The sequence below is a fragment of the Boleophthalmus pectinirostris genome, unplaced genomic scaffold, assembly GCF_026225935.1.
Source record: "Boleophthalmus pectinirostris isolate CB_2022bp ecotype Guang Dong unplaced genomic scaffold, ASM2622593v1 HiC_scaffold_7, whole genome shotgun sequence".
Lineage (NCBI taxonomy): Eukaryota > Metazoa > Chordata > Actinopteri > Gobiiformes > Gobiidae > Boleophthalmus > Boleophthalmus pectinirostris.
The window spans coordinates 24,853,903-24,866,763 of NW_026571473.1; the positions used below are offsets into that span (position 1 = coordinate 24,853,903).

The window sequence follows — 12,861 nt, forward strand, 5'->3', positions numbered from 1 at the left end:
TTAGCTGCACGGGTCAACGGAGCGACTCAGTTGCTGTGAACGCGGTGTATTTTTAACATATTATCAGTGTAATGGCTTACTAAGTTCACTGTTATGTGGCTAGTTTGTCTTTGTGCCGCTTGGTCCGAAGAGACTACATCAGGTTTGTGAAATATGGCCATTTGTAAAGGCGTTTTCCAGTGGGTGTGTAGAGAGCATCTCCGTGTCGCTGTGGGCTCAGCTGTCAGAGCACACACAGTTTAATACTGCAGGTGTAATAGGTGATATGTAAACATTATTCCGTCTAATGTACAATAAAGAGGGTAGTTAGGCTTGGAAAACAAAAATCTAGTGTGCATGCGATGTGAATTTAAAGGGAAAGACTGCAAACCTCTCTGAGATCTCTGTTTTTGACCTGTTCACGTGTTCAAGATTGATTTGCAACCGTTACTGCATTATTTATTATTATTTAAGTTTATTATTTAACCTGGAACGTTTCAGTCCTGGAAAACATGATGAGTGTTGAGATCCGATTTTGAACCCGTATTTATTTCAGAGAATAACAATGCCTAATCAAGCTCATGCAGCAAATACTTTCTGTAAGTTCATATTTTTATTATAAACCGTATGAGATCCTGACATTGATCAAGTTACTTAAATAAAATATACCAATATCCTAATATTCTAATTCTCTTGAACCATATCATAGAGCATGATTTTAATTAATAATCTATGTATTATTTGTTAAATTTATTTTCCATTATATGCACAGATTGTTTATGCATTTTTTCCTTTGGTGATTTGTAAGAAAAACAAAAACAAACTTGTATTTTACTGATTATTGTGTAAAATACTCTGTTTATTTTCCAGTTCATAGTCTCATCCCAGTATCCCACACCAGTCTATTCACTGCATCTTGAACTGTGAGTACCTCCAATGCCGAACACGCCTGAACCTCCTGCTCCATCCCCGCCTGGGCCTGTAGTGCAGACCTCCCTTCAGAGGACAGCTAATGTGGGACAGGACCCTCTGCTCAGCCCTTTGTCCCGGGACGCCTACAGAGCGAGAAGGGCCTCAAGTGCGGAGCTGCACCTGCCATGGACCTGCCCTGTCACGCACTCCAGGGAGAAGTTTTACACAGTTTGCTCAGATTACGCCTTTCTTAATCAGGCGGCCTCTGTGTACCCCAGTATCAGCAGCAGGACTGGGGGGTCGCTCAAAACGGAGGATGAGCCCCTCCTTATTAAGGCCAAACCCTCACAGGTACAACAGGGATGCATCAAGAATGAATACTGTCGTTCAGCTACTTAAATCTTTATGCTGCTAATGGAGACCAAATATGGCTTTTCCCACCCTGTACACAAAATATTAAGCACAAAATTAATGTTGGGTTTTCTTGGTTTTTATTATGTTACTATTATTCCCAGGGGTTCAGTCAGAGCAGAGCAGTGGAGTCAGATGAGGACTGTGACATGGAGGTGTCCGCCAACACTAAACCCATTTTAGCCTGGGAGATAGACACATCTGACTTCAGAGCTGTGCCCACCAGAAAACTCAGAACGAGTAAGAATTTTTTGTTTCTTTATTACAATGTAAGGGAAAGATAAAAGTTTTATCTGTGAACATTTGTGCAATTGAAGAAATTTGCTATTTTAATCATTTGATTGCAGGTTTGTATTTCTTACAGTTTGTTTTGATGATGAAGAGCTCCCTGTGTTTCAGGTAATGTGAAAAAGTCCAGCACAAAAAAGATGAAGTCGTCAGTTCGACCAGTCAGAAACCTGCAGGACATCCCTCCTCACACTTCACTGGATGACATCAAACAGAGGAAAGTGCTTGACCTGAGGAGATGGTACTGCTTTGTTAAATCCATGTGTTTGAGAGTTTTAAAAGACTAAATTATAGCAACATAGGAATACACTTTGGCATTTTGATTTTTTTTTTCAGGTATTGCATCAGTCGGCCGCAGTACAAAACCTCCTGTGGGATCTCCTCTCTGGTCTCCTGCTGGAACTTCCTCTTCAGTACTTTGGGAGCAGGCAGGTCAGGATGTGTCAAATTTCAGTACAGTGGAGACTGAATGCTTCAATATAAAATACAATTGCATAAAATAGCTTTATCCATTTTTCTCACTGGTTTCATAGTCTACCACCAATTTCTCAAGAAGAGGCACTGCACATTTTGGGTTTTCAGCCTCCATTCGAAGAAATCAAGTTTGGTCCTTTTACAGGGAATGCTACTTTAATGCGGTTTGTCAGCTTGTACCTATAAAATAAATAAACTGAAATCTTTTTCTACATCTTGTCATAACAGAAAATGTTTCTTTATTCTGCAGCTGGTTCAGACAAATCAATGACAACTTCAGAGTCAGAGGCTGCTCCTACATTTTGTACAAACCTCATGGGAAACACAAGACAGCAGGGGAAACTGGTAAGTCATTTAACAATTATTTTCCAAACCTGTTGAAACTAGTAAAAACTATTTATGGGTTTCAGCAAGATATTTTTGTTGTTCAAATTGTTAAATTCAATTTTTTTTTAATCACTTTGGAACACTTGAATACAGGTTGAGAATTGAACAAATGTAAATGTAAGGCTCCAAGCTTCTCTTTTGTGTTTTATTGTGAATAATGTGCATGCAATCAAATGTATTACAGTACATAGCAAAATGGGTATTTTTCACTAAAACTAAATAATATAGAAACATTTACAAAAACACCAGCATATCATGTGAACATATTGTAGCCGAAGGGGCGCTGATGAAGCTGACCCAGGGGCTGAAGGATGAGTCCATGGCCTACATCTATCACTGCCAGAACCACTACTTCTGCCCTGTGGGGTTTGAGGCCACACCTCTGAAGGCTGCCAAGGCCTACAGGTCACTCAAACTACTCTCTAAATGTAAGATTATTTTAGGCTTAAGTTTTTTAATGTTATGATGTTTTTTAAAAGGGGCCCATTACCAGTAACTGAGATGGAGCACTGGATATTGATCGGTGAGCCAAGTAGAAAACACCCAGCAATTCACTGTAAAAGGTGACGCTTATTTTGCAATCTCATCGTATATTATGCTAAATTGTGCATACCCCATATGTCAATGAATCATCCTTGTGTATAGGTGGGTGGACATTGTCACTGACCTGAACACACAAAACCCTGAGTTCCTGGATATCCGTCACTTAGAGAGAGGGATCCAGAGACGCAAAACTAAAAAGGTTTGGACATTATACAAATACACCATTTGTACATTTTTTTGGTATCCAACCGATACATCCATAAGTTTGGACCCATCTTTCTACTACACTTGCATCCAAAGCCCAGCTAAATGTTTACAAATGTAATGTAATGTATGCTGATATGATTGTTTTCATGTTATATATTATGCTGCCCACCTGTGGTGCAACAAATATTCATAACACAAATATTACAAATATTTCTAATTAATTTCATTTTTGATCATATTTGCATTTTTATTCTTAATCACTCCATGTGCCTCAGGTGGGGGGCAACCTTCACTGCATTATTGCCTTCCAGAAGGTGAACTGGCAGAAGATTGGCCCCTGGGCTTTGAATCTGGAAACCCTACGGCACGACTTCCATGCCCAGAACACAGAGGGGGTCCCTGGCAGCGAGGAGGATGACAACCGGTCCAACAAGCGCCTGTCTCATCTGGGACGCTCCCACAGCACAGGCTGCCACAAGGAGCAGAGCTGGAGACGGCCACAGCACTCTGAGTTCAGACAGCGCTCCCCTGACAGTGAGCTGGAGGAGGACATGGTGGACTGACGCACAAACCACACTCAACATTCTGAGTCTGGAAACAAAAGCTGAGAGGCTGAATACACGCTGCTGACTACTGCAGGTTTATGTATAGCTCTTTCATTGAGTGGTACGGGTCAGGTCTATGTGGCACAGTTAATCAAAATTTTAATTCAAGCAACTCCAGCAAAGCTTGGATTTTTATTGTACTGTGTCCGAGAGATTTTGTGTGCTAGATTTTTGCGGTTCAGCGTCTTTTGCAATTTGCCACATTTTTACATTTTGTAAATATAGTGTTTTAGTTGACTAATTCAAAGATAACCATGCTTTTTTATTATGTAGAAATACAAAACATAAAGAAAAGAATGGAAGAATATTACAAATACAAAACTCAGCTCTTCTGACCCTATCTGTACCACTGCAATGAAAATAAGGTTTTATTATTGCTGGCCAGATAATGTTTGTGTCTCTGTTTGTTTGAGTCCAGTTTTGACTCTGTTTTATGTCAAATATTGAAATTGATTTGTCTGTAGTGATTTATTTGTGAAGCATTTGTTTTAGTTTAGTTTCTCATTAGTTTGGCAGCTTAATACCAGCACATTTCAAGGCACATTTTGTATCTTTTCCTGACTTCAGTGCCATCCTAGTCTGCCAGTTATACAATAATAATAATAATAATTTTTATAATGCACTATACATTTCAAGGACATCTCAAAGTGCTACAACAAGTAGATATGTCAGAGTTTAAAAAACAATAACAAGTATTATAGCAGTATCATCATAACAAAATACCCAAAACATCAAAATGGTATTAAAAGAACGTACCTGTAGTCGAAGTAAAGAGCTGAACTGGTCTGTTTATGAAACAAAAAACTTGTAAGGTAAAGGTTCACAACATGATAGTTTGGGTTAGTGCATTTATATAAACTGTATGCACGTAAGGAGGTAGTTATGTTAATCTGTAAAATGTGTGTATATTATCTCGAGTTATGCAAGAGATATTCATTTTCTACATAATGCAGGCCTTACGTTGGTACATTGCAAAATGTAATTGTATTTAGGAGTAAACAAAGCCGTAAATAAGAAGGTTTCAAACACATAGCCTACTTTTGCTTTGAAAAAGAACATTTTCTGCCTATCCAGTGCTGCTCAGAGAGGACAAACAGAGACATTTTATATTCTGTTTCAGTACATAGTTTGCATATCATAATCTTTAGCATTTATAAACTTCTTTGAATCGTAATGTGGGGGTTGTTTCATGCATTTTACCTGAAAAGCAACTGGAGAACTTTTTACTTCATTTATTTGTGTTAGGAGACAACAGTTCCTGCTAGGCTACCATAGTTCCTCAAACAGAGGGTTGATATGATATATATATAGTAACTAAATTTGAATCATCACAACTAAATAATATTGTATACCCAATTTTAACATGGGAGTAGTTTTCCCAACATTCAGAAGTGAAACTAAATTATCACTGGGTTAAAAAGTAACTGCTAACGTGGTGTGACTTCAAAAGGAGGAAGTCAAGTTCCACTCTTTAGTACAAAGCAAAGAGTGTACACTGTAACCAGACTGTTGTTTAAAACATAATTTAAATATATATATTTTTTTTTGTGTTTGAAAATCTACTTTTCCTTATTACAGAACCTCCCCGGTTTCCACCAGCATTGCATGTTTCATGTCATCTGTATGACTCAGAATGTAATGATCAAGTATTGACATTTTCAGGAAATATTCGCAATGGGCTAAAGATAGATTTTGTTTAGTCTCCTGATATCTTGTGTTGAGACAGTCCTGTGCAATATCAACCTCATCTAGAAAAGGTTGCTAAAGCAACATAAGAAAGATATCTGGGTTTAGTGGCATGTTGGATACAGCATCCCCTTTATGACATTATCCGTCCCTGGTCAGATGTTGTAGGAATAACATGGCATTTGTTGCTTTAGTGACATGTGTAATGGGCTTTTCCAGTCAGTGATGCTGTGAACTGTGTTGTGAAAGATGTTTTGACCTTTTCCTTGTGTTTTCTGTAAATCTACTACAGCTAAAATGTTTAATTTAAAAAGTCAGAGAGAAATGATTCCAAAACATGAAATTGTAAACTGCAGGTTAAAACTGCATGTGTTGTTAATATTTATTAACCTTTGTCCACATCTGTATTGCATTTGTTTATTATTTTTCAATAAAGTAAGATTTTCATAATTGAATACCAAACAGGCTTTCTATAAATTGCTTTTGATCACTGTGTGGGTCCTTTTAATACATTGCGCAACTCTGTAATTTGAATGGGACCAATACGGCAGCAGCCCCCTAGAAGATAAATACATTTTAAAAAATGAATACAAATTTAACAAAACATGAATTTGTGAGTATGTAGTTTTGTTACCTATGAAGGCTGCTCCTTGTCTCATCCAGCTTTCACAGAATTGAGAAAGAGATCCTGCTTTTTTTACTTGAGCCAGCCACCTTAAAAAAAATAATTTTTTTTTACTTATTTACAGAATTATTTACCTCATCTTAAGCTGTTGTATGTTTGATGAGGGAAATGGAATAGTATAACAAGTTATGCTTACAACTAAGTGTGAAATGAATTAATAATGCCAGACATTGTGAGAAATGTAATATAAGACTATTTATCTGCAATATGGATATTTATATTGTACATGAACAAAAAATTGTAGTTTAGTACCCCTTCTGTGAGTCCCACTCCTCGCCAGTGTTGGGATAGACCACCCAGCTCAGGTCTGGGGTCAGCAGGGTTTTGGCGGAGTCCAGGACTGGCTCCACCAGATCTGGAGAACAACAGTTAACTCCAATGGCCACAAGCTGAGGGCATTTAAGAGCCACCTGCACTGCATCAGAAAACAGGCTGCCGTCTGATATACATTTCTCATCCTACCAGAAGTAAAGCACAGACAGGAAATGGGAGTTGCAATGTACAGGGTTTTGGTAGAAACAAGACAACAAAATAGTAGTCCAGGTGTGTAGTACCACCAAGATTAAGGGTTTTCAAAAATATTATTTTGGCCGTGAATATAAAGTTGTAGATTTGTGAATTTGATTAGTTGTAGTAGAAGTAGTGACTGGTGGTGCAATGGAATAGTTGACTAGTGGCCAGCCCATTGTGGATGAAATACCTTTATGATATTTACCTTACAGGAGAAAGAGAGCCATGCTTTAGAGTTGGGGAACTCTCTGAGCAGCTGAACCAGAGCCTCTGCTTCTTTAATGCTGGGGATCGTCTCAAATGCAATAATGTCTGCCCCTGCTGCAGTTAAACACTCCACCTGTGGACGGTGCCATGACTTCAGATCCTGAAAAAGAAGAAAACAATATATAGCCGCAAGCGACAATCAGCCCTCATATGTGCCAATGCAAAACGCGCCCTGCAAACGCTGCGCCCCGAAACACAGCGTCCGGCAAACACAAATTTTCACTGAAATCAAAGTTTGTATGTGCAAATAGAATCCATTTCTATAGATGCAAAAGGCCATACATTTTGTGAAATTTTTGAGGCTTTGCTGCGAAGACTTGCGTCAAAAATTTTGATAACTTTTGATGTCCCACTCTTTGAGATAATGTGTACCAAATTTGAGGCCGTTCAGGTAAATACCCAAGGAGGAATTCGCGAAAGTACAATGTTAACCGAAAATGCTTTGCAAAGTTTAATACAATGTTGCTGACCCCTAATGGAGCAGATGGTGTTGACGTAATTATATTTTTACTCATCTTGTCATGATCCAGTTCTTTGTCAAATTGCATGATTCTACGTGCATTAAAAAAAAAAATCGTTCCTATACCCCAAGGGCCTGGCCACACTGCACGCCCTACGCGAGCATAAAAACTGCATCTTTAGGACGTGTATGTTTTTCGAATGCATTGAAACTGAATACGGACGGCCACACTGCCAGCCCTTGGTGCGCATATGGAGCAGCACGTCCTGCGTGAGGAAATTTCAGATTTCTCTGGCCTAATAATCTCAATTACAGAATGTTTTATAATGAAACCTGATTGATAGAAATATTATGCGAAACATTGTATTAATTTACTAATGAACACTCTTTATCCATCTACACAACTTGCCTGGCCTCCATTCTAATCTCCTTGTTAGTGGGAGCTGCTGGCCAGGTTACCTAATAACCTGATCTTTTATTTATTTCATTAATTCTTAATTAACTAAGTCCCACTGAGATTTGGAATTTCATTTTGCCCAGAGGTGGTCTTATTGTACATGTTTTAGTCATAGGACCGTCCAGACCCTATGCAGGCACAGGCAGAACATGCAAACACCTGGGAGTTGAACCCTGGACCTTCTTGTTATTAGCACAAATCTGGAACCAAATAAAGTCCATTTGTTATGGTATTCTTAGATTAGATTGCTAAATGAGAAATGTGTAAACAATGCAGTTCTAAATGAGAGTGTGTGGAGCTCGTCTCACCTCAACACTCATTTCTTTAGCATAGTTCCCTGTGTACTCAGAGCCATCATGAAGAAATGCTCCAAAAGGTCCAGTTGAGCCAGCCACTAATCCATGTATTCGACCTTCAAAATATATCAATACATATACTACATACTTTCATACAGTATCTTTTGTGGATATTTACCAGTTTTATTTTCAGATATAAATTTCTGCAATGTGTGTTTGGCCACATGGACTCCAGACATCAGCAGCTCTCTGGCACGGTCACATGTCACTCCTAAATGTTGGACAAATCCTTCAACACTGGCCTGGTAAGTAGCTGTGGTAATGACATCGCTGCCACTGATAAGATATCTAGAAAATAAATAATTGTGGTTATGTGTAACTTACAAATCTTTATGTTATATGGTAAATCAACCTGTAATGGACATCTTGTATGGCTTCCGGGTTTGTGTGCAAAAGTCTGGCACTCCACAATGGGTCCCCCTACGGCAGAAATAATCTTAGAATGACAGTTATTAAACCATAATTAAGTCGTCTATTTAACACACATATAACTTTTTTTTTTTTTATTACAGGTAAATAACGAGTTGAGAGATTGACGCTGACACTGTGTTTTGGTCACACTTCTCTTAATGTTAATTTACCCCAAGATCAAATCCTTGTGCCTCTAGCTGAGTTGCAAGACCACCATCTAAAATTAAAGGTTTATTATCGTTAATAAAATCCCTCAAACTAACAGATGAACACATTGATGAATCAAATCTTAAGATATATTCTGAAGAATTTCAGGTCCCACAGCATCTGCAATTATATTACAGTGGTTTTCAGATGTGTTTCATGCTCATGCGAGGCGACCCAGCCAAGACTGTTGTTTTTGTTCCGGGTTCAGAACAAGCGGTGCGTTTGTGACAACTCGGTATTTATCATGTGATATATTAAAACACCAGTAGATGGCGTAAGATATAAACAAATTGTCAGCGCACAGCTCGGTAATGTTTGAGATGTTTGCGTGCTGTCTGATGCCCACATGGGGCTGCACAGCTCACGGCTCCACAGTTTTTTTTAATGAGTAACCCATTTTATACAGCAACATCTAAATAATAAAAGCTCTTTTTTTCTTCTCAAAGGCAAAGATGTAAAATCCATGTATGTATAAATATCGCAAAAATATGATGATGCAAGACTTATGCATGATTTACGAATCTGACGTTGTTCCCTGAACGCACCTCAGCTTGTCAGCCCAGTTACCATAGAAACCATAAAATGAAGCGCGGAGTTAGCAGCTAGCAGCTTTCATTTATTACACTTTACTACAACATCAAAGGTGTTATACATTCTCAAAAATGGTGAGTGCACCATTAGCTCTACAGCAGTTATGATACGTGAATATCGTTCAATAAGTTTCTTCGATACGCTGCATTTGGAGGGACATGTGCGTTTGTTTGCTAACTTAGCTTAGCATAGCGTCCGTGGTGTTAACCATAAGTACAGTAACTTTACAGCAGCTGAATATGATTTAGTACTTTATTTTAATCCTTAACATAGAGAATAACTGGAACGAGCTATTTTGGTACAAAGTACACTGCACATTCCGCTGTAAAGTAAAAAAGTGAGACAATATATTTAACGCTAGCTAGCAGTTATCGCAACTGGTTTTATTAATCTGTGATAAACACATTTGTTTAATATAGTACTGATATATTGTTTGAAAATCTGAGAATAGACGCGAGTATATACTTAACACATTCTAATAATGGCACTAATATAGATAGAACTACAATAGTTAATTTTACAAATAAAGAGGCTGAAAGGTTAGACAGTCTTCCGTACATTATTAAAGCCAGATTGTCCACATCCTCCCTATTAGTCCTAATTAGTCCCTATTACTCCCTCTAGAGCTGTGCAAGCTCTAAGCCCTCTGGTTACCTTGCCTACTATATGTAAACATTACTATCAGTGAATGTGTGTCCATATTAGTGCATTTAGTGTCACTGAGAAAACAAGGACAATCTAGCTCAATTAGTTACATAGATTGCTCTTTTACACAGTGGCTTATTCAGGTGGGCAATAACAGGCGATAAGCATGAAATATGCCAGTGAACCAGTCTATTATGATTACTATCTCAAATGTTTTCTGCACGTTTTCCTCACAAGACTGTTGTACACTGGAAAAACAAATACACTTGTTAAGATCAGGTTACTGATTAAAATACCAGTGGGCAGACTCATCCATTGCCAGCAGTTTAGTCATGACACAGGCTCATGATACAGGCATGCATAGAGAGGAAGCTGTTCTATCATTGTTTTCACCAGACAGAATAATTGGAATCTGTCACTCAGTTGGACAGATTCCCAGTGGTTATCTGTCACTCAACCTGTCTGGGCTTACATCAATTTGGCCAGATTAAATGAATTGTGATTTTCACTGTATTGGTCTTCATAAAACGCTCCGCTTTTTTTAAAGGTTGTTAATCTTTCATTATACAGTAATTATTTCTAAAATAAATGTTCATAATCTTTTTTTCTCTCTTCTTTTCACTGTGTGTGTGTTTCAGGAGGACAGGTTTGCATTTTTGGCTGAGTGGTATGACCCAACGGCTGGTCTCCTGCGAAAGTACCAACTGTTCTTCTACCCCAGAGACAACTCAGTGGAAATGGTGAACTGACTTGCCATAATCATTTCTCTGACAGAGGAGTCTGTAACTCTATTATTATTATTATAATTTTAATTTTCCATCAAAAATGTTCTTCTCATACATTTTAATTTAACATATTAACAAATTAACTATTCTGTTGTAAGTAATTACCACTGCTGTTACATATATATATATATATATATATATATATATATATATATATATATATATATATATATATATATATATATATATATTAATTTAATTGAACTATATTGTGTTCTGTCCACAGTATGATGTGAAGAACCAAAGAGTGTTTTTAAGAAGGACTAAATATGAGGACTTGCACATGGAGGACCTTTTTGTGGGAAATAAAGTCAACGTCTTTTCACGGCAGCTTAATCTGATTGACTACGGAGATCAGTTCACAGCAAACAAACTCGGCAGCAAAAAAGAAAGGTGCAGTAGTAGCATCATTGTTTCTTCTGCTATTACCTATTTGCATACCTTATTCATATAACCCATTTAAGCTCGCCATCTGTAAACATGTTTAAAGGCCTATATTTTTCTTACCAGGCCAATACTGTATGTCAATATGTCATCAAAAAACTTCCAAATATTATTTTTTGCCAATCGTTCAGTTTGCATTTCATACAGCATTACACACAGATCTTGTTTTGTTGTGACAGACAGTGGCTCAGGTGGTAGAACAGTTGTATAATTGGAAGATTAATGGTTGAATCCCAGCTTCACCCATTTTATCCTGTTGCTATGTCCTTGAGCAAAGGTCAAGACATTTCAAAAAAGTAAATCCAGCCACTCTAGAAAAGTAAAAGTCACATGAGGAAAAGTATAGTTTAAAAGGCCCTTATTTAAATGTCCAAAGCCAATATGTTTTGGCCATACACTGTCTTCAGGGCTTAACCAGAACCTCACTCCTCTTGCCTATGTATGAATGCACTATGACTCAGTAAGTCACTTCAGAATTGGGCATATGATTTATCATTTATTCCTCAGTTTAATTCTCTAATTGCCTATTTTGTATTCTGTATACACACAACCAAATTAAAGCTCCAGGACTGCTCATTTTTTTAAAAACATATAAACTGCTTTTCCTACCGAACACTTTTTAAATTTGTGTGTCAGTCTGTTTTTAATATATTTTTTGATGTCCAAAACAGTTACAGACTGATATATAAATGGTCAGTTCAAGCCATGGCCACATCTAAATGCATCCCCAGATTTGATCTATCACAATGTACCAAGGAGGATGCTCTCAGGGCTAAATTAGATCAAATTCACGTGCATTAGAGTCAGCCACATGAGATTCAATCACTTTGTCCATATCCAATTGCAAGGTCAGAGAATGGCCTTTGAATACATCTCCATATATGGATCTTGTACATGTCTCCAATGTTTTGCTGTGATTTATTATTACAGTAATACATATTATACATGATTATATCGTCTGTAAACCAAATTATCTATGTGTTTGATGTGCAATGTTTTATTGCTAAGCTGTTTATCTGCTCTTCCTCCAGAACACTTGCTCTGATAAAACCAGACTCTGTGACTAGAATTGGAGATGTCCTTGAAACCATCTACAGCTCCAATTTGATTGTGACCAAAGCCAAAATGGTGAAGCTAACATGGTGAGTTCCTGTAGGCCACACAAACACAATATAAGATAAGCATAATGATTAAAGTAAATAACTATGTCAAATACTGGTGGGTTATTTTATAATATTTTGACATACCTGAAACATTGCCATTAAAACACGTGCTTGAAATATTAACATTTGCTTTGTCAAAAATTTGTACTAAGTGTAGTTAGGAGAAGTACTGTAAATTATGTATTTATCAATATTCAGTCATATAAAGTGAATGTGTCTCAAACCCAAAATATATCAAACATGAAAGTTAAATTATGCCAAAAAGCAAATACTGACTTTGCATTTCTCATTTTATCACAACACATTTTTTGGATGGATTTATTAATCACCTATTAAACCTATTAAACACATATTTTATAGATTTCGTCTACAACAGACAAAGAAGATC

General features: G+C 37.3%; 3 protein-coding genes across 6 annotated transcripts in view; 2 read left to right on the forward strand and 1 right to left on the reverse strand.

Moving 5' to 3' along the window:
- Window positions 1-5,954, forward strand: LOC110154798 (basic immunoglobulin-like variable motif-containing protein). 2 transcript variants are annotated; one of them, XM_020918839.2, is made up of 11 exons: window positions 1-142; window positions 850-1,242; window positions 1,407-1,542; window positions 1,702-1,831; window positions 1,927-2,022; window positions 2,124-2,228; window positions 2,315-2,409; window positions 2,724-2,856; window positions 2,931-3,014; window positions 3,097-3,193; window positions 3,477-5,954. In XM_020918839.2, the coding sequence occupies exons 2-11, from the start codon at window positions 916-918 to the stop codon at window positions 3,762-3,764; spliced, it is 1,491 nt and encodes a 496-aa protein (XP_020774498.1). In that variant the 5' UTR covers window positions 1-142; window positions 850-915; the 3' UTR covers window positions 3,765-5,954. The 2 variants fall into 2 exon arrangements, with proteins under 2 accessions (XP_020774498.1, XP_055020633.1); XM_055164658.1 differs by having other exon boundaries at window positions 3,513-5,954.
- On the reverse strand, window positions 5,833-9,104 carry zgc:172121 (uncharacterized protein LOC337599 homolog). 2 transcript variants are annotated; one of them, XM_055164664.1, is made up of 8 exons: window positions 8,809-9,104; window positions 8,580-8,647; window positions 8,346-8,503; window positions 8,180-8,283; window positions 6,893-7,054; window positions 6,430-6,635; window positions 6,127-6,206; window positions 5,833-6,050 (listed from the first exon to the last, which is right to left on the reverse strand). In XM_055164664.1, the coding sequence occupies exons 1-8, from the start codon at window positions 8,911-8,913 to the stop codon at window positions 5,980-5,982; spliced, it is 954 nt and encodes a 317-aa protein (XP_055020639.1). In that variant the 5' UTR covers window positions 8,914-9,104; the 3' UTR covers window positions 5,833-5,979. The 2 variants fall into 2 exon arrangements, with proteins under 2 accessions (XP_055020639.1, XP_055020638.1); XM_055164663.1 differs by having other exon boundaries at window positions 8,346-8,515; window positions 8,809-9,096.
- nme7 (NME/NM23 family member 7) overlaps window positions 8,387-12,861 on the forward strand; it is a 23,769-nt gene continuing 19,294 nt past the window's right edge. The window contains exons 1-4 of one of the 2 annotated variants that reach the window (XM_055164659.1): window positions 8,387-8,472; window positions 10,720-10,821; window positions 11,093-11,259; window positions 12,342-12,452. In XM_055164659.1, the coding sequence (XP_055020634.1) occupies window positions 8,443-8,472; window positions 10,720-10,821; window positions 11,093-11,259; window positions 12,342-12,452 (410 nt within the window). In that variant the 5' untranslated portion in view covers window positions 8,387-8,442. Of the gene's footprint in view, window positions 8,473-9,397; window positions 9,511-10,719; window positions 10,822-11,092; window positions 11,260-12,341; window positions 12,453-12,861 lie in introns of those variants that run through there. The other variant, XM_020918841.2, reaches the window with a different exon arrangement.